Source organism: Nomascus leucogenys, chromosome 21, assembly GCF_006542625.1.
Source record: "Nomascus leucogenys isolate Asia chromosome 21, Asia_NLE_v1, whole genome shotgun sequence".
Lineage (NCBI taxonomy): Eukaryota > Metazoa > Chordata > Mammalia > Primates > Hylobatidae > Nomascus > Nomascus leucogenys.
In genome coordinates this window covers 56,660,177-56,681,789 of record NC_044401.1, presented here as the reverse complement: position 1 = coordinate 56,681,789, position 21,613 = coordinate 56,660,177, and the positions used below count along the sequence as shown (strand labels likewise).

The window sequence follows — 21,613 nt, the reverse complement described above, 5'->3', positions numbered from 1 at the left end:
TTTCAGCAATTAAAAGTAACTTTTAAGAGGTAGGAAGAGGCTTAGGGATTCTCTAGGTCAACTGCCTTCTTTAACAGATGAGGAAACAGACCCAGCAAAGCCAGATGACTTGCTTGAGGTCACAGAGCTAGTTAGTGGGAGAGGTAGGATTAGAATTCAAGGTACTATAGCCTTTCAAGTTCAGAAAGACTTTTAAAAACTGTGTTGTGTAGAATCACTTCCCCATAAACAAGAGATGAGCTGGGCAGCCAGTTGCTGTCAGAATACCACTGAGGAACACTCACACCTCCTGAAAATGTCTAATTTTTTTAACTCTTCTAATTACTGAAAAGCTCTTTGTTATTTTGAGCTAAAATTTCTCTCTATGTAACTTCCCCTTATTGGTTTTCTTTATTTCCTTGGCAGATTCAAGGAGGTAATGGCCATTTTTTTCTGAAGTCCCAGTCCCAGTTAACCTACTAAGTCCTACATATTGGTCAGGATGAAGGTCAGAGCATCTGTATTTTGAGTTTCTTCCTACCTTCAAGGAAACCTGGTGTCAGCTCTTAGCTGAGTGAGATGGCCAGCGCACATCCCCCAGGATTTGTCTGGGGATCCATCTTGTTACTTGTGCCAGCTCCTCCACCTGGCTAGGATAGTTCCCTCTCCTGTCCTCACTCAGGTGGGGAAGCCCTTCTGTGCCACCAGCTATCCTGTTTCTTGCAAGAGGATTTTTAATGTGGGAAATCATGGCAAGAAAGAGGTGCCAGGCAGCTTTAAAGCACCAAGAGAAGTACTCCAAACCCATGTCATAAACACTCAAGAAAAATCAGCACTGTTCTACATGCATACATGTAGAACATGACTTTCAAAGAAAAAAAGGGAGAGAGGGATGTATACAAAATCAAAGAAGGCTAAGGAGGCAAAGAAGAAACGATTGATAAATAGAGGTAATATCCAGAACTTTAAAAAATTATTTGTAAAGTTGTCATCGCTTATTACTATATGGAATGCTAGAACAGTAACAGGGTAATCAAGTTTTGCATGCTTGTGTCTTTTCCTCTGGAGGCAGTACTCAACAAATAACTATGAAGGCTGGCCATTAAAATGAACTTGCTTTCATGAAAAGATACCACTAAGAAAGTGAAAGGCAATCCACAGGAAGAAAATATTTGCAGTATTTATATATACTGATCCCAAGACAAACCCTGGGGGACGTCTGCTGGCCATCTCACTCAGCTAAGAGCTGACACCAAGTCTCCCTGAAGGTGGGAAGAAACCCAAGAAATAGATGCTTTGACCTTCATTTTGAATATTTATGTGTGTGTGTATATATATATTTGTGTATATAGATAGATGATAGATAGATAGATAGATAGATAGATAGATAGATAGATAGACAGACAGACAGACATAGATCTGGGTTGTATTCAGAATATATAAATAACTTCTACAAATCAATTTAAAAATCCAATTTTTAAAAAACAGGTGAAGACTTGAATAAGCATGTCACAAAAGAAGATGTCTAAATAGCTGAAACTATAGGAAAACATGTTCAACATCATTATTCATTACAGAAAAACAAAAGCACAATGAGACAGTGTCACATACCCAGCAGAATGGTAAAATTAAGTACCAACAGGACAGAGTGCTGGAGAGGATGAGGAGCAACTGGAACTCACAGACATTGCCAGGGAGAAGATAAAATGATACAGCCACTGTGGAAAGCTGTCTGGTAGTATCTAAAAAGTTAAATATATATCCACTTTGTATTCCAACAATTACACTTCTAGGTATATGTCCAAAAGAAAGGATCACAGATGTTCACAAAGAAATTCGGGGCAAAAATATTTGGAGCCATGTTATTCATTATAGCCCCAAACTGGAGATAATTCAAATCTCCATCAACAGGAGAATAGATAAACCAATCATTTTATATTTATACAACAGAATATTACTTAGTAACAAAAAATCTAATATATGTAACAACATGGGTAATTTTAAACATGTTAGACAGAAAAAGAAACCAGACACAAAAGAATACACACTGTGTAATTTCATATTTACCATATTCGAAAACAGGCAAAAATAATCAACAGTGATAGAAATCGGAATAGCAACCACCTTTGTAAGAAGAGGTGTTTATTGAATAGAAAGTGTCCTGAAGGAACTTTCTGGGCCACTGAAAATATTCTACGTGTTTATCTAGATGGTGGTCACATGGGATATACATATAAAGTAATCGAGCGAATACTGGAGATTGGTGCATTTTTACTGCATGTAAGTTTTCCTTTGCAGTACTGTTAGATAATAATAGAGACAGTATTTGATAAACAGTTGGAAAGTGATATGTATCCAGGCAGCAGATTAATGTGAGGGCAAAGCATGGAAAGTGAGTTCCTGCTGCAGCCCCCTGGAGGTGTCACGTTAAGGGAGAACTTTGTCTCCAGGAGCTGCCACCAGGACCCTTTCAAATCTTGCCATTGAATTTAGCCTGGCATCCAGGTTTCTTTGTGATGGGTCCCTTTTCAGCCACATCTTCCTCTACAACATTCTGCTGCCCCAGGCAGACCTGTCACTCATTGCCTGAACATACTTTTCTTCCTTGTGGGTGTGCTGAGAGGGTTTCCTCCTCCACGGTCCCAAATCTCACCCCTTCCTCGGTGCCTTCCTCCATGAAACCATCAGTTCTGACTAAGTTCTCTGTCCTGTGAACTCCTAGTGTGGACTTACTCTCCCGCTGCATGCATGTTTACTTTTCTGAATGGCTCTGAAGCATCTACAGTGGCTGTCTTGCCTGCTTAACTCCCGTACCATCATATCCTGTTTATGCTGAAATTCTCCACGTCATGCTCCTTGAGAACAGAGACCATTCCCTCTTATCCTTTGGGTGTGCCCTGGAACCCTGGCACATGTTATGGGCTCAGTGATAATAATGGATAGAAAAGGGAGTGGGATGGAATCGGGAAATAGGAGACAGAAGGAAAGGCATCAAAAGAGGTAAGAGCAGCTTTGTTCTCCTTTCTGACAGGGACGAGGAATTCTGAGGGGTTAGAAAGAAGGAGAGACCCTAACAGCGGAGGATACAAAGACAAAACAGCTGTGGAATAGAGGAGGGGAGACCATTAACCTATTTAAGCACCCCTCAGTGTGGCCCCTTCCCATTCTGCACCAAGATCAGAACTGGCAAAGTAGGAGTGGGCGGGGGGAGTGGGGAGGAGACTCCCTGGTAGCGTTTAGGAGGGATCTTAAGATGAAAAGGAAATGAAAGTGAGAGGAATTGGGGAAGGCAGTGCACCAAACCAGACCCTGAATTTTTTTATGCTTTCAAGTTTTATTCTTCTTCTTCAAGCTTGTCTACAAAAAGATGGGCTTTAGGATGGTGGATGAGCCAGGCCTTGATTCATTTCCCTTTTTCAAACAACTAACTTGAACCTTCATCTGAACCTTGAGGCCCTCTCTTCCTGGCTGGACATCTCTTAAGAACAAACTCCAGTGATTTCCGTGGTCTGGGGAAGCGGTTGGCCTGGATCACGGAACAACAGCAGCTGCATCTCAGGAGGCTTGGCCCTCCTGAGAGACAAGAACCGGAGGGACGACCGAAAACTGGCTGAAATTTAGTGCAAACCTGTAATAGCTCAGACAGCTATCTACTTTAAGTTTCTAGTCCTTGATGAATATTTATACCAAAATAGGGCCAGTGGAAAAGTTCCATCTGCGTGGATTTTAAGAGTTTTGCCTTTCCTTAGCCACGTTGACCAAACTCAGGAAAGTGGCGGAATCATTGCCAAGTACATGCTCTTTGAAGTGCAAGAAATTCTGAGAAGGCCTTGAATTCATCATATTTCTTCTTATCCTGAAGACTTAGAGTTGGCACTCCTTTTAAAAAAAAAATGTTTAATATCAACACCTCTAAGTGCTTTATAATTTTAGCCAAGCCCTTGACACCATGTTGGCCACAACACTCTTGAAGGAGTGGATAGGTCTATTCAAAGTTTTGCAAGGAGAAATTGCTTTGTTGGTTGATAGTTTTAAAATCCGAATGATCCAATTAATCACTTTAATTCTCCTCTTTAGTTTGCTAGTAAGAAAAATGGCCCCAAGTTTTATCCTTAGTGTTATTAGTCATCCTCTACTCCTCAGAACCAAAACAACAGAGCCCAGAAATTTCAACCACGTCGTACCTTTGATGTATGAAGATAAAATAGAGGCCTTACTCTAGCACGAGGCATAGTAACTGCTCTTACCAAGCACAGGCCAGGTGCCAGGCATTGTGCTACATCATTTTTTCCAAATTTTACAATCATCCCATTTTGCAGATGAGTAAACTAAGATCCAGAGGGATTAAGTCCCATGGTTCCATACTTAATCATGGTGAATGTGAATGAAATGTGGGCAATTCAACCCATAGCTCTTCCTTTTCCTTCTGTACAGCAGGAGGATCCCTTATATGAAAATCTGAAATGCTCTAAAATCTGAAACTTCCTGAGTGCTGACATGAAGCCATGAGTGGAAAATTCCACACCTGATCTCATGTACATACACTTTGTTTTATGCACCAAAATTATTTAAGATAAGATATTGTATAAAATTACCCCCCAGGCTGTGTGTATGGTGTGTATATGAAACAACAATTTCAGGCTAAGGCTTGGATCTTGTCCCCAAGATATCGTATTACATAGATGCAAATATTCCAAAATCTGAAAAGTATTCAAAATCTGAAATACTTCTGGTCCCAAGCATTTTGGAAAAGGGATGCTCAACCTGTACTATATCTAATCTATATCTAACATGTTTTCAGTGTTCCAGAAGTTTGGGTCATGGACTTGTTGGTCTAAAGATGAATTTAGTTGATAGACAGGCATGCATTGACAACATTGAACCATGTTAGTCAGCATCTTTCTCTCATTTCAGTTCTTTCATTCTTCAGATTATATCAAGGAGGAAGTCTCCTTCTGATGCTAAAACATCTTTGTCATCCCAAACACTTGCTGAACTTCACTTTAAACAATTGGCAAGTAGTTCCCAGGCTCAGAACTTTTAAAAGGCAATCATACCTAGCTAGAATTTAATGATTCATATTTATTGCATTTGTTGTGATTACCATCTAATTTTTATACACTTTAGAGATAATTTTTTTCAAAAAATATGTTTTTAAACATGTGTCTAAAGAAAAGTTAATAATCACACAGATGGTATATGGAGAACAAAATTCATGAAAGAGGAACATGAGGTTTTATAAACATGTAATGCTTAATTATCCTTGGTTTTCAAAGCATCTTACGTGCATTAAAATATTTGATTTCTACAACCACCTCATGAAGCTCATAGGGATTATGATCCATTTTAAAGATGAAAAAAAAAAACAAGGTTCAGAGAACAGAAACTACTTGCCAGGGTCCACACAGGTAGTAAAAATATAGCCAGGGCTCAGGTTCAACACTAAGCTCCAACATGCACAGAGCTCCCCCAACACTTTGTCAGCAAATCATTCAAGGGCAGGAGTGGATCAAGGGATATTCCAAAGCAATGAGCCCAGACCAGAAATGCCATGGAAAGGCTGCAAGGCTTACTGACTCACTGATTGCCCTGAGTTTTCACAATTTCCCAGTGCTTGTCTGTATTCTATTTCATGGAGAAGCCTGCAGCAGAGTTTTTCTAGAGCAGTCTAATTTTCTCTCTCTAGTGAGTCATCTTCCAGAAGGTCAAGAAACTGGCTGTCCCATCAGAGGGTCATCTCCTGCCTTCTGAGTACGCCACACAAGGGATGACACAAACTAGAAACGGACTACTTGATGAGGAAAACTGGGTTCTGCAGCAAGAAGACAGCATTTCTTTCCAAGTCTCCTTGCCTTGAGCAGTTGACTGGGATTCAGATGTCAGGTCTGGGTGGCTGGACAGGCAAGGATACCATAAACATAGGAGAAGCAGGGAGAGAGTGAGTTGGCAGTCTCATCCGTCTATCCATGAAGAGATTCCAGTAGCTGAAAACACTGCTGGAGATAAAGATGAGAGCTGGAGAGAATAGTTGAAACTATGAGAAGATTCTAAGAAGAGAGGAGAAGAGCCAGTGGGAGAACCTTGGTGAGAGAAGAAAGTTATTGAGGAAGGCAGAGAAAGGGGTAGTCAGAGGGGCTGGTGTAACCAGAGGAGGCTAGGATCCTGGAAACCAGAGGAAACTAGGGTGCCTCTCTTTCCTTCCAACTCCCCTTTTGGGCATCAACCTCAGATGCAGGATATCTAACATATATTAGCTTTTGATGTGCCAAGAAGCATAGATGATGGCATAGATGAAGCATAGATGAAGGCATGGATGAAGCATAGATGAAGGTGTTTTATATAAATGTTTATTGAGGAGCCACTATGTGCAAGGCATTATTCTAGACCCTGGTAATAGAGCAATGAACTAGACATAAAGGGACCCTGCCCTCATGGAGCTTACAGTCTAGCAGGAAACGATGACATTGAAGAGTTATATACATAATTAAATAATTACCATCATGGTGGATACTACAAAATACAAGGTATGGGGTTTTCTAAGACCATATGATAGGAGTGTCTGAGGGATAAATAGAAGTTTGTTAGGTAAAGGGAGAGAGAAATGGTCTAAACAGAAGGAACAGTATGTGGGCAGGCTCAGAAATATGCAGGAATTTGGCATCTTTCCTGGGACGTATGGTTAAATGAATAATTCTAAATTTACTCAAGAGATAATTTTCTGGAAAGTAACTTGGCTTCTGTAGTTCTGTTTTACATTTGAATTGTGGCAAATGAGTTTTAAAAACAAGACCTTGAAAGTGAGTTATTTGCAACATGAAGAACCGTTCACTAGTTTCTGTTTCATAAAACTGAGCTTAGAAAAATGTGGCCTAAATACTCTGTGAGTTCCTTTTAGTCCTAAAGATCTATTACTTTCTTACATGCAGAATCCAAGTATATATAGTGTGTACAATTAGATCATTATGCAGGGGGAAAATCAAGGAAAGGATAAAACATCTGAACCAAAAAGTGTATTTAGTGTTAGTTTTAAAAACATATGATAGCAAAAAAGAAAAAGAAAAAGGAGTCTTTTATAAGAAGGATGCTTGTTTAAAACCAGGAAAACGTCTTGCTGAAGGCACTACACTAAAACACAAGTGGTATTTTACCATCAGGGCTCCAATGTTGGTTGAAGGAAATCCTTTTCCATGTGCGCACACGTGTGTGTGTGTGTGCTGTGTGTGAGAGTATGTGTGTGTGTGTCAATGCTTCCATTGTCATAAAAGTTAACCCAGAAATTTAGGTGTGAGATTCCCAGCAGGAAGCATTTGCATAAGCAAAGCCTTAAGACTTTTAATAACAGTGCCGTACGTTTATACAACACATTTCCTTTTAAGATACTAAGATTCAGACAGGCAAGATTAAAAATCCACCAACTTGGTGTGTTATGTCTCCCCTATTTCCAAAATTAACTCCAATAAAAGTGTGTTATCCTTGGAAAGATCAGTAGGGCTGCAAATTTGGAATTCAGACACATGCATGCACAAACACACACACACCAAATGACATTCCTACAGGATGACATTCTTAAGACATCAGGCTGCTAAAATCAGGAGCATCTTATAAAACTAGGGAGGTATAATAAGTAGGTATTGCTGACCTCAAGCTTACAGATATATCCTTGAGAAGGAGTCTGTTAAGAGCGGAAACCTAAGAACCACAAAACCAATTAGATTTTAATTTCCAAGTGTAACCTGAAGACACTAGGCCTGGGGACACCAACAGCTTGTTCTAATTTAGGAAAGGCAGGCTGGGAGGGGAGTAAGGGGTCCCCACAGGGACCTTATTTTCTTCTATCTTGATTTCCCTCAAGCTACTTGGCAAATCACTAAATAAGATTCCCAGGGGGTTTGGATAACTTCTGGGTCATAGTGATGCTGGTGGCTTTACTACATTTTCCCAAAGGCCGGCAGGGCATACCTAGGGAAAGAAAAAGACAACTCCAAGAGAAAAAACAATTGTGTTGGAGCCTCTGGAAGCATTTAGTTTGGCAAGAAATGCCAGGTCAACTTTTGCCCTATAGGAATCCCTTTCATAGGCAATTAAAACAATGCCCACCCTTTGGGACTCTGAGTGATCACAAAAGATGCATAGAAAGTCCACAAATGGAAGGAGATCAGAGGACCATCCTCTCACTGACTGAATTAAGCAGGTAGCCCCTCAAATAACGGGCTGACTTTTCTAGAAACGTGGACAATTCTGAAACAGCAGAAAATGGTTTTGCCTCTTGGCTGGTTTTCTCAGTCTGCCTTTGTACAATTCACTATTCACATTAGCCCGGGCAGTGTCTGTAGCTAGTTCAAAGGGAGCTGGTGTCAAAGGAAAATATTAGTTCAACCTTAAAAATCCTATCACTTCAGCCCAGTGGGGTCCCTTATACGTAAGATTTGTGGGCCTGCTTTGGATACAACAGCGTGTAAACATCAGCTATCAGCAAGAAGCTGGCAGCCAAAAAGGCTGGTTTCCTTTCCCCCTCGGTCATCATCGTGTTTGCCCTGCCAACAGAATGTTCAACAAGGAGTCCGTGTCCTGGGCTGGGACTGCCAGATTCCTAGATGTTCCATGCGCCATCACACAGATCCAGTCATCCAGCAATGAATCTTTGAATTTAGAATTTGAAACTTTTTGCCTCGTTCCATACTCCTCTTTTTCAAAGTGACCCCAACTCCATCCCCTTTGACAGATAAAAGAGAGATCCTATGACTTTTTCCATGCTTCCCCTTCTCAAAGGCTGTCGCCCATGCCAACTGGGAGAAGGAGCCCAGCCTGCAAATGATTTTATAGAATTGCTTACAGCTCCTCTGTCCAAACGTCCCTCACATCAGGCTGTTCCAAGAGTTGCAAACCCTTGAAAAATGTGCTGATTTGAGTCTTATCACCTCTTTGTCTATTTTTGATGGAAGTGCTAAAAATACAAAAGAGTAAAATTATCCAAAAGGCAGACAGAAGAAAAAGAAAAACGGGCGGATAGTCTCCTATCTTGGCTAGCAGAGCACTCACAGTGTCTGCTCCCTTATGCCAAGTGATACTGGGATGACAGGTACACAATGCTAGTAGATTCCGTTGGTAGACCAGATGACAGAAGGAACTGTGATTGCAATAATGGATTCTTAATCAGAAGGAGAGTTGTTTTTTCATTTTGGTTTTGGGTTTTTTATTTGTTTTGTTTTTTTTTTCAAGATGCAGATGGTGGGGTCAGCTTCTCAGGTGGAGTACAGTTTTAGAACCACCACCATCACCCAACCCCTCAAAGGGAATCATAGGCTTCTATACACTTACTTCTTTCATGGCCCAGGGTCTGGGTATTTTGGCTTTCCTGGAACCAGTCTCAAATCTATGGAGCTTGGCTATCAGAGATGGGGTTGGGGGAGGCAGGAGCAAGGTCTTAAACAGAGAAAGCTTTCATTTTGTATTTCCCTTTCCACATATGGATTTGCTTTTCTACTCTGTTTTTATAACCAGATTAACCCCTTTTGCTCACAGATGATGTGAGCCTTGGTGGTCTCCAATTATCCCCTCCCCTGGAGGGGAAGGCAGAGCTACACAAGTGATTACAAGCTCAGCAGTGTTCCATGAAAGGGCATCCGTGGTGGCTTGGAGACTGCAGCGGGGAGGAGAGTGGGTAACTAGTCTAGGAAAGTCAAGAGTCTGCCCTGCAGAGGTGATAGGAGGAATTGGCCGGCCTTTTCCAGAACTGCCCCAGGGGTGTGTTCCTTAAGGAGCCTGAACACGGTGATTGGGACAGAGACTTCAGGGACAGCTGCCATGGGAGTCACAGAAGCAACAGTTCCCTTTTATCAGTTCCCCAAAGGGTCTGGGACTACCATGCTTCGCTCCAGCCTCTCACATGCTCCAGTTTGGCATGTTGGGCTTCTGTGAATTTATTCCTCCTTTGTGACCATCCTGATTTTAGCTTAATCTCACCCATTAGACATGACATGTTGAGAGAGAGGGACATTAAGGAGAACACGGTATATTTTGCCCCAAACCTAAATTCTCCCTTGAGTTGAACCTGGAAAAACTAATCCTGAGAGAGGGAAAAAAAAAGGAATGATTGAACAATTTAATTAATTTTTAAAAATTAAAAATTAAAGAGAATATATCATTTGTCATAGAGAGTAAAAACTATTCTTTCATTCAGCATTTACTTGAAATTTTATTTGGGACACCAGAAACTCCTGACATCATGAGATAAATCCATCTGACTCTTCCAACTACAACCAGTCCACGGGATAAATTTAACACGCACAAACCATGTAATAGGAATCTTTACCCTGAAGGGCTGCCGATTCAGGCACTTCTGCCATCAGCTCATTATCCACCAATTGTGTTCTCATTCTGTTGCTTTAAATAGTATTGATCTTTAAAAGCAAAACAAAACAAAACAAAAGTTTCCATCCATAGAATTCTAAGTACTAGATCAGTAGGGCTCATCTCAATTTGTTTAGTCTGTGCATTTTTATCTTCATTACACAATTCAGGAAAAGAGTCTCTAAATTAAAGGGATTTCTTCACATTTGTGCTTGTCCAGACAGAGGAATAGGAATGCCCAAGGAGCAACCCTGGAATAGAAATGGTAGATACGAACACACACACACACACTCACACACATACACATGCACATACATGCACAAGCACACACATCTCCCTGAAGAGCATCTGTCATATGACTCCTAATGTAGACGACATCTTTGTTGCTGTCTGTGTGAGACTCACTGTGTTTTAGGATGCACTTTATCCAAGTCGTTTTTTTGGTTGATTTCTGCCATAAAAGTGGGCTGCAAGTCTCACTCTTTCATATCATACTTGGGAAGACAGGATTCTCTTGGCCACAGCCTAAAGCCCTAGCGTGGGGCTTCCCAAAGCTTGGGGAGGTGAGTGAGCAAGAAGCCAAAGGATAAACACGGAGCACTGGTTCTGCTTTAAGATTGGAGGGAGCAAGATGGGGAACATTTGTTTTACATTACAACAGGAAAAATGTAGATTATGGAATAGGATGCAAAAAGTCACCCTGATGTTTAAGAGCAAATAGACTGGAAAGAGTCATTGTTCGCCTTCCCTCAGCATCCCTGGCTTTCCAACACCCTGGCCTCCTCCTCTGGTGACACACAGGACCTGTCTCAGGAGGAGAGGTCAGGCAGAGGATTTACTTTCAGAAAGGGCAACAAATGTAGACTTTAAGTTATGGACAGGCAGTTATCATATTGGTAAGTATGTTGATTCCATTACTCTGTTAAGATTGTGTAACCCTGTTTCGGCAATTCCTTGCTTCAATTCTTGGGAGCTTCAAACAATGGAAGAAGTCCAGACCCTTGTCAAGACCCCAGTCTTCGTTTTTATTAACTTTTAATTTTTGTGGGTACATAGTAGGTATAGACTCCAGGATTCTTAAGTGGGAAAGTGAAAAAAGCCTTCCCGGCCAGGGCACTCCCCAGAAAAATCATACTTCTTAAGGAAAAAAAAAAAAAAAAAAAAGACTTCCCATTCAGCTTGCAACCATTTGGGTGTTGCACATTCCCAGGTTGGGCCCCCTCATCTGGTGGGATTCCTCAGTCCAAGCTTCCACCTGGAGTTGGGGAGGATTTGGGGAACACCCCTCTCCTCAGGCAGAGCAGAGGGTCTCAGTATCCATGAGCGCCCCAGAGAGGAGTCAGCCAGTCAGTGAAATTTAGAGGAAGAGGAAGGGCTGTGGTTTCCCTTCGGTCTGTTTAAGAGAATGACTGTATTTGGCACCAAAACCTGTGGGGCAGGCTTGTGGCCACGGCTGATGCTGAAATGACAACAACAAAAGCCAGGCTTGCTATAAAAAACTCTCCTTATAGGGAATGGTGGTCCATAAGCTGAGTATGGAAAGGGAATTTTTTTCAGCCTTATTGAGGTATAACTGACAAATAAAAATTGTATGTCTTTAAGAGGTATAACTTGATGGATTTGTGTTGTTGTTGTTGTTGTTGTTGTGACAGGGCTTCACTCTGTCATCCAAGTTGGATGCAGTGGCACGATCACAGGTCACTACAACCTCAACCTCCTGGGCTCAAGCAATCCTCCTGCCTCAGCCTCCTGAGTAGCTGGGACCACAGAAGTGAACCACCATACCCAGCTAATTTTTTAATTTTCTGTAGAGATGAAGTGTCACTATGTTGCCCAGGCTGGTCTCAAATTCCTAGACTCAAGCAATCTGCCTTCCTTGGCCTGCCAAAGTGCTGAGATTATAGGTGTGGGCCACCGAGCCTAGCCCAAATTGATGTTTTGATATTCATATACATTGTGAACTAATCAAACTAATTTTTTTACATGGTGAGAATACTTAAGATCTACCCTGTTAGCAAATTTCAAGTATAGAATATAGTGTTGTTAACTATAGTCATGACGCTTTACATTAGATCTCCAGAACTTACTCATCCTGCCTAACTGAAACTTTGTACCCTTTGACCAACATCCCCCCATTTCTCAATCCTCAGCCTCTGGCAACCACAGTTCTCTTCTGTGTTTCTATGAGTTTGACTATTTTAGATTCCACATATAAATGAAATCATTATTTGTCTTTCTGTGCCTGACTTATTTCACGTAGCATAATGTCCTCGAGTTCATCCATGTTGTCACGAATGGCATTATTCTTATTCCTTTTTGAGGCTGAATATTATTCCATTGTGTGTGTGTGTTTGTGTGTATGTGGGTGTGTGTGCCACATTTTCTTTTTCCATTTATTTGTTGACAGACACTTAGGTTGTTTCCATATCTTGGCTATTGTGAATAGCGCTACAGTGAACTTGGGAATGCAGATATCTCTTTGAGATACTGATTTCATTTCCTTTGGATATATACCCAGATGTGGGATTTCTGGATTCCATGGAAGTTCTACTTTTAATTTTTTGAGGAACCTCATACTGTTTTCCATAATGGCTGTACCAACTTACATTCCTCCCAACAGTGCACAAAGGTCCAGGAAGGGAGATTATTAAGCCAATGAGCTGAGAGCCTAAAAGTCCAAGTTGGAACAGTTGAAGTTACAATGGTGAGACCAAATGATTCCCAAACTTGTCTGAACGTTGGCATCCCCTGGGAACTTCCAGAAATACTGATGCCTGTAATCAACCCCCAGAGATTGTGGCAAAATTGGCCTGGAGTGCAGCCCAAGTTTTGGAAGCATTAAAAGATCCCCAGGAGAGTTTAATGTTGCAGACAAGTTAGAGAACCACTGTTGTAGCCTCTCGATACTCAAAGTGTGGTCCCTGGGACAGCAGAAATGGCTTCTCCTGGGAGGTAGGTAGAACTAGATGTCAGGCTTGCCCAGACTTGCTGAACCAGAGTGTGCATTTGAGCTAGATCCCAGGTGATTTTTGTGCTAATCAGAGTGTTTACTTAATTTAAGGAGCACTGCCCTCCTCACACACCCAGAACAGGCAAAATCCCCTGCTAAAGGACAATCTCATGACACATTGTTTCTCCTTCCTAGCACTGATTCCATTTGTAATTTTACATTTGTGTGAGTTGAGAAAACCGTGTGAGGGCCCCAAAATATCTGGAAGAGGCTTTTTGGCATGGAACTGTAGTGCATTGGTTAAATTAAAATGTGGATCTGGAATTCAGATACCTGTGTCCAAATCTAAGCTCTAGCACTTTAATTTGACCCCTTTGAACCCCACTTAACTAGAGAGACTGGATTTTTCCAGGCTTTTCTGGTTTTCATACTAAAAGGTTCTATATCCTAGGCACCAAATAGTCTAGTGCAAACCAGGACAGTTACCCTTCAGTTAACTCATATGAAACCTAGAGGCACTAACAATATATCAGTGGTCTCAAACTTTAGTTGTTTATCAAAATCACCTGGAGGTCTTGAACAGTGATGTCTGGGCCCCACCTGCAGAATGTTTGATTTCATAGGTCTGGGGTGAGGCTTGAGAATTTGCAGTGCTCACAAGTTCGCCGCTGCTGTGCTGCTGCTTAGGGACCACACCTTGAGAACCACTACAACATACCTCCCTTGTAGAGTTCTTGTAAGATTTGTACAAGGTCAGTCTTAGCACAGGGCCTGGAAAACTACAAATTCTAGTACTTGTTACAGCTACTATTATTACTTTTGATTATGGAAAAGATGGGACTAAAGATGGTCCCTAAAGAGTCGGCAGGTTTTAAGCTCTCTGAGGTTTAGATGAGCATGAGCAAAATCCCAGAGTTTGCGTGGATTTAGTTCTGCAAGAGGCTCAGGTGGTTGGAAAGAGAATCTGGGTGGAAACAGTAAATAATATGGAAATAGAGACAAATTTGGACAGGTTACTTACTAGCTGTTGAATCTTGAAGAAGAGCTTAAACTCTCTGAGCCTCAGTTTCCTTATCTGAAAATGAGGCTAATGAAATTATCTCACAAGGTTGTCAAGAAGCTTAAATGAAATATCATGAAAATATTTGGCATGTGCCTGGCACATAGAAAGTACTCAATAAATGTTAACTATGATCATCATCACTGGGAAAGATAAAACACTTTTGATTAAAGGTCAGTATAGGAAAAGGTAGACTTAGGATACCCCACCATCACCACCTTCAAAGGAGCTCCAGTGGAGACCATCTGGATGGGCAAGTTGCTTCTCCACTCTCAGATTCAAGGTCATTCATCATCTGTTGACTGGGAATAATGATGATAATAATTATACTTCAATGGGAAGTCATATTATTAAGTAAGAGAATTACTAAGTAAAATCACTGAGTAAAATTCATGGCGGTAGGGTATTTTCAGGGTCATATTTTTAAATACAATTCCAGTCCCTTCCCAGACCTTCTGACAATTTTATTCCACTCAACCCATCTCACTCCACCATCTCTCTCGGAACCCCTAGGGGAGGGTTTGTTTTAAATAACAAGTCATGTTGACCAATAATCTTTAATAACATGTATGCTTATAGAACTTAACCTATAAAAGACAAGTCTGCATTGAATAGAATTTTGTGTCAATTTGGAACGCACCACTTCAGAAAGGAAACCTGTGAGTAATCATTAGGGCATGTGATAGTACTAAGATACAACTTTCAAAAAGATACAATCACGACTGTTGTGCAAATATGAAGTGAAACTTAACAAAGATTGTGTTCTACTCATTAATGAGGGAACCCATATGATATTTAGGCCAGTTTAAAAAGCACTCGAGGAGTTAGGTATTTATAGGTAATTTAATGTTAGGACAAGATTGATGGGTTAATTACAAAACTAGTTAATGTCTTCCAGAACAGTAAACCATAACATTTGGGGTTGTCTTTTTTGAAAGGACAGAAATTGTTTGTATCTCTGTTGGACCAAGATCTGCAAGTTAACGTGTTACTTCGCCGAGACTCGGAGCTGAGCAAAGTAAATTTCTGTAGATAATCCTATGGGGATGAGGAGAGCCAGTGTCATATTGCCTCCATATGACATTGAGAGGATGTGCCAACTCACCTTTCTGCCTTATGTCTGAGTTTTAAATACTTTCCTGGGGGGCCAGGGGAACAGGATGGAGTGCAGTGGCATAGTCATAGCTCACTGTGGCCTTAAACTGCTGAGCTCAAGCGATCCTCCAGCCTCAGCCTCTCAAGTAAGCTGGAACTACAGGCACATACTACCACACCTAGTGTTTTTTTTTGTTGTTTTCTTGTAGGGATGGGGGACTCACTATGTTGCACAGGCTGGTCTCCAGCTCCTGGCCTCAAGCAATCCCCCTGCCTCAGCCTCCCAGAGTGCTAGGATTACAGGAATGAGCCACCACATATAATTATTTTTTTAACAATGGTAAATACTTATTTCAATTTACTGCCTTTTAATGTTACATGATGCTTACAACAGCCCCATTGAGACAAAGAAAGGGCAGGGATAATTCATTTTTCAGAGGAGGAAATTGAGTTACTCCATGAGGAAGAAGCTGAGCTGGAAGGAGAACTCCCATTTTCTAATTCCAAATCCCATGCTCATCCCTAAATTCCCAATTGCATTTTCTCTTTTACATCCCTCTTCCTCTCAACCCTACATTGTTCTTGGTGACTTTTTTTTCCCTCCAAGACTTCCCTTGGGATTCACCTGAAGGCAAATGCTTGAGAGAGGAGTCCCAGAGTTGCCCCTGCTCCTTGCATCCCCAGGGGTCTCCTGGTCTGATCTCAGTCCTTTTAAGTCCCTGCCACCATTCAGTTTCACAATAATATCAGATGAACCACATCCTACTAACCCGAGCCAAGGAAAATCGTCAAAACATTTCTTCCTGTTCTCGGGAGAAAGGACAGATTAGATGCCGCATTCCAAGAAACCTTTTTTTAAGTGATGGTTTCTTTTAAACTCGTTATTTTCAGCTACTGTGAGACACTGTGCCGTCTTTCAAGAGACAGAGCCCACATCAGAAAAACCTACTGTTTATAAACCACAGTATCTCACTTGGGACTGTGGCTGACTGATGTTTTCCCCTCCTCAGTAAACAAGATCATTCTCTCTGTGTTGAAGATAGTGGGGTCTGTCTGGCTTCTGGATGAATGGCATGCAGTGGACAAATGACTATTTATTGCATTAAACAGTCAGCCAGGAAACTAGCTGCAAGTGTGGCCTGATGACCTGAATCAATTTCTTCCTTGCAAGGCTATTTATTTTTCTCTCCCACATATTTCTGTTGCCATGGAAACCGTCCCACTAGCAGATGGAGACCAGGGCCAACTCTCTGCTTCCTGAACCTCCATTTAGTTCAGCGTTCTTGCCCAACTAGGCCAGATCGCCTGCGTCTCCACTTGCCTGACTGCATGGGCTTTCTTTGTGCTTGTTGAGATTTTAACGTCGATCCTCTTCAGGTGATGGGTAGCAGAGCACCGCGAGGGCAAAGGGCTAGGGATGGCCTTGCTTAATGAGTTAATCATTAAGTATGGGACATGTGTGAGCTTATTTTGTTTTTACGTTTTGTAGGAAAACCTAGTCAGAGAGGCAACTCTTTTTACAAGTCAAAAAAGTAGAGAATAAGAAAGTATAGGGGGTGTGTATTTAGAAAAAATAGTTCCTCTGAAGTCCCCGAGCATTTTGAAGCTAGAAAAAAAATGTGTTGAGAACATCTAATTCGGGGTCTCTCAAACTTTTTTTCACAAGATGTAATTAATGACAACAACAACAAAAAACACAGTGCATAATAAGTGTGTGCCAAGCCCTTTTCAGGCAGCATCCCATTTAACCTCCTGGTAACCCTGCAAGGCAGGTTGCATTCTTGTTATCCCTATGACGCAGGTCATGGAACTCAACAAGCCTACTTGCTCAAGTACAGCGGAGGAAAGGGGAAAAACTGGAACTAAAACCCGGGACTAAAGCCTGGGTCTCCAAACCGGAAACAGCTGCTTGCTCTCTACCTCACTTCTTGCTTCTAGCGTAGGCTGGCCTGTTAAAGGCTCGGGAATCTCTACACATCCAGTGCCTGCCATTTGTATTTGATCAGGTAATTCTCCCACTCTCAACCAGGAACCACTTTGTAACATCTCACCAAGTGAGGATCCTGCAGAACAGAATGTGGGCAGCCCCAGTGCAAGCCAGTAGTTATTTTTCAGAGAAGATGCTTTAGGCTGGGCAAGAAATGACTCGTCTCCAGTTACATAGCTAATAAATGCCAGAGTTGGCACCCAAAGGCCAGACCCCCGCATCACCAGCCAGTGCTCTGCTCTGCTCTGCTGTGCTACCTACATCACTATTTCTAAATCAAACCCCAAGTTTGCAGACAGATTGCAGCTCCATTCTCCAAGCCAAGCATCAGAACTAATCCCCTTGTAGAATGAGGGTTAAATCGGCCTATCATTAGAAGAACAATAAAGCTGAAGTGTGCAGGGTGATTTGCCACTTAGAAATGCTTCCACCTACCTCTCCAGTTTCCAGCCTTCTGAGTATATCTGAAATGGTCCAACAATGAAGCCTTATTCACAAGTTGTATATCTCCCAAAATAAACTTTGAGTGACTCCAATATTAAGTGTCTAAGGATCACTGCATTTCAACTAGGAGAACTGAAGGTGTCAAGAAGGAGAGGTGGAAATGAGCAAGGTTATATGCCAGTGGCTTTAGGGAGCAAAGTCCTACCTGTGAAAGAAAGCTCCCCAGCTTAGGAGAATGAGTTAGCAGTGGATGTTGTCTTAATTTTCACTTTTCACATGAATCTAGCATTGAATAGGCCTAAATATAAACCTGCTTCCCTCCACACTCCACATATGTGCAACATGACTCTCACTCCCTGAAGCTGTAAATATGTATTGAACAAAGTGACAAAGTGTGTGGGGACGTGGTGTACACAGCAGTCACCAAATAGAAGGCATGGAGTGAGGCATTATCGTGAGAAGATTTGGTGCTGAAGAGAAGTATTGTGAAGGACAGCTGTCTCTTTCCATATGTCTGAATTCTACCACTGGCAATGAGGATGGCTTCGCAAGTTTCACTGCTTGTATTTTCCCTCTTAAATGCAGAGAGTAGACTAGTAGCATCCAAAGGACATGCTCAGATTGCATACCCTACTCAGCATGCCTTTCATACCTTTTTTACCTTGCACATTTTCTTCCTTCTGCTAGGCATCTCCTTTCCCTTTTCTGCCTGTCCATCTTGCACAGCCCAAATCCAAAGTCACCTCCTCTAAGAAGAAGTAGTCTGCTCTAATAAACTCATGTTTCCCATATGAATTTATTAACACCTTCTCCTGTGCTTCTAAAATCTGTGGCAAAATGAAAGCAGTTACCATGTCTAGAGCCTAATGTGGTCCTGCACGTTACTATATTATCTCTGTATCCACTTGGCAGGTAAGGAAACTGAGGCTTAGTATGTCCAAGGCCAAGCAGCCAATAAGTTACTGAAAAGCTCAATTTGGAATCCAAGTCTCTCAGACTCCAAAATCCGTGCCTTTTTTACTACACAACATGCAGCTTCCTTTACCTCAGACTTGCCCCTTACAGGAGCAGGAGATGAATGTGTTTTTCTCTTCATATCCCCCTAGCTAACCATGAGTTCCACTAGGGCACACCTGAGTCTTATATTGTATTCCTGTGTCTGGTACCTAGTAGATGCTAAATAAATGGTATGTTTGTTGGATAAGAAGCGTATCCCTTTACATTACTAGTTGATTGAGCCCTGTTTCAGGTGAAATCATAATAAAGTACATCCCTGTACCAAGTCGTCCCCACCCCAACCCCAGTGGAGAGTTGGCTAAGTTTCTCAGCCAGCAGATCCATATTACTAACCCACTTCTTCTCCAATGTTAATGTAATGCAGATCTCCTGGGAATTTTGTTAAAGTACAGATTCTGATTCAAACAGGCTGGAGTCGGGTCTGAGGGTCTGTATTCTTGGCAGGCTCCCAGGTGATGCTTCTGGTTTGAAGATGCCATTTTGGTTTAAACACCTCAGCAGCAGCAGGGAATGCACTTTTGGTATCTTTGGCTGGTAACAAGTAATAAAACCTGCCTCGTGCGTTGTTCCCCTTCCATGGGAGATTTTAAGTGCTCATGTGATTTTTCAATGTTTTAGCAAAATATTTAAGTTATGCTTCGAGCTATAAACATTTGGCAGAATGCACATTTGTTTGTGCCTGTAGCTTTGGTTTAGTCATACTCTATCAATAAATCACAAATGAGGGAGAGGAGACACTCACTGAAGATTCCATTCCAGTGACAAGTGAGAGTGGGTAAGGGTGGGGGATGGAATAGATAGATGGTCACTCACAGCAGGGCGTTGCCAACCAGTCTGGCTGTTTTGAAACAGCACTGGAGGCTGGGAAAGAACCCCCGTTGCATTCTTATTGGGAAGAGCCCCACCCTTCCACAATTGCCTACCCTCTGGCCCCATTCCATGTTCCCGTTTGGTCCTCTCAGTTCCCGGTAAACAGTTTGTGATGGCTTATTGATCTCAAGCCCTTTGAACCCCACACAGTCCCTTTGCCAGCATGCCAGGTCTTTTAGAGGTCAAGCATCTCCGGTCCAAGATGTTTGGAAGGAAAACACCCTCTTTTCTGTTCCTTTTCCAGATGTCCCTGGGCCAGCTGCAGTCAGCAAGAGGTGTGGCATGTTTGGGATGCAAGGGGACGTGTTCAGGCTTCGAGCCACATTCATGGAGGTAACAGATTTTGTCAGGAGGGTCCCTGTCTGCCTTTGTTACTTGGCTGTCCTCTCGGGGAACCCTGGTTGCTTTCTTCGCTGAGACTGCTTTGGTTGTATGTGTTGTCAGGGAAAGATGGCTGCAGAGGGAAGGCACTCCTGCTTGGTCCAATTCAGAAACGAAAAAAGTCCTTGAGGGAGGGTGGCGGGGGCAGTAAAGATGTGAAGAAGGAGTTTAGCACTTACTAAACCATTTCAAGGTAGAGTCCACCAAGCCCAGCCCAGCAAGAATTGCTCTGGGAAGACCCAGGCAGAGGTTAGCTGGTCCCTTGTGCCTTTGGGGTATGCTTTGGGGTTCGGTGGATGGGGTTGATCTCCCCACACTGCACCAACATCGCTGTGGATGGGTTTTGGTCTAGAGCGGCCCCTGGGACAGAAAGAGAGGTCATTCTGTCCATAGTACTTAAAAACCAGGACCTGGTATTCATATCTGCACAGGAGGACCATAAGATCCAGCTGGAGTTGGATTTGCAGAGGTTTTCTTTCTTTTTTTCCACTGAGGATTCTGAGGACAAGAATGAGGCTGCCACACTGCAAAGTCCCTGGGCAGCATTCATGTCAGCATCTATGTGGACAGCACCTCTGGAGTGTGCAGGGAACAGACTGTGAGTCTGTCCCTGCAGCCCTGGGAGAGGAAAGTTAAGTTCTGTGGAGCACATAGCAAAGAAAGACTTTTTATCATCACTGCTGTAGTGTTGCCTTGAGCACTCAGTCAGGGGACAAAGTTTGGAAGGTGTTTTCACAGCAATACTGACTTCCATTATGAGATGGGAATTATAAAAATAACTACGTAAGAACTGAATGAAATCTTTTTTATATAAATGTTGAAATAAACCTAAGCAGTAGGTATTAGTATCTCCATTTTGTTGATCAGGACATTGAAGGTAGGCAATGGGGAGACAACTACCAGATGGCAGGATTTGAACTCAGATCTGCATGAATCCCAATCCCATGCTCCTAACCGTTCTGCAGTACACAGGGCTATGAGCTTTCAGAGCAGAACACTGTACCCTGACTCCATTCCCTGACAGTTCCCAACCTCAGAGGAGCTCACACTGTCTTCTGGTTGCTAGGGACCTTCAAGGTCATCCAACTCAGGCTTCTATCCCCTTCAAAAATTCCTTCTATAATTTAAACACTCCTAGGAGGAGTTCTCCACACTTCTATTTTGGCCATTCGAGGTCTTTCTGGCCTGGAAAGAAAGTCAACTTCCTTATCATTTCAACCCCACTGGTCCTGAATCTTCCCTTAGAATCTCAGGACAGCGTTGATTCCTCCTCAGCAATTTGAAGACAGCTAGGAAGTCTCCTTTCATGCTTCTTGAGCCAGGGGAAAATGTTATCTAAATGCACCCACCGAGTCAATTCAATCAGTTTTCCCTTCTCTCAAGGACCACAATCCTGTGCTCCCTTCTGTCCAACATCTGAAAATGATCGTTTGGTATATTTTTTCTGGTTTTCCAGTTGTTTAGGAAGAGAGGACAATTC

At 42.2% G+C, this 21,613-nt stretch overlaps 1 protein-coding gene across 2 annotated transcripts in view; it reads left to right on the top strand.

Annotated features, from left to right (window-relative positions):
• LMCD1 (LIM and cysteine rich domains 1) overlaps positions 1–21,613 on the top strand; it is a 66,800-nt gene that overhangs the window by 10,894 nt on the left and 34,293 nt on the right. For both annotated transcript variants that reach the window (XM_030801838.1, XM_030801839.1), the window contains exon 2: positions 19,997–20,085. In XM_030801838.1, the coding sequence (XP_030657698.1) occupies positions 19,997–20,085 (89 nt within the window). The remainder of the gene's footprint in view (positions 1–19,996; positions 20,086–21,613) is intronic.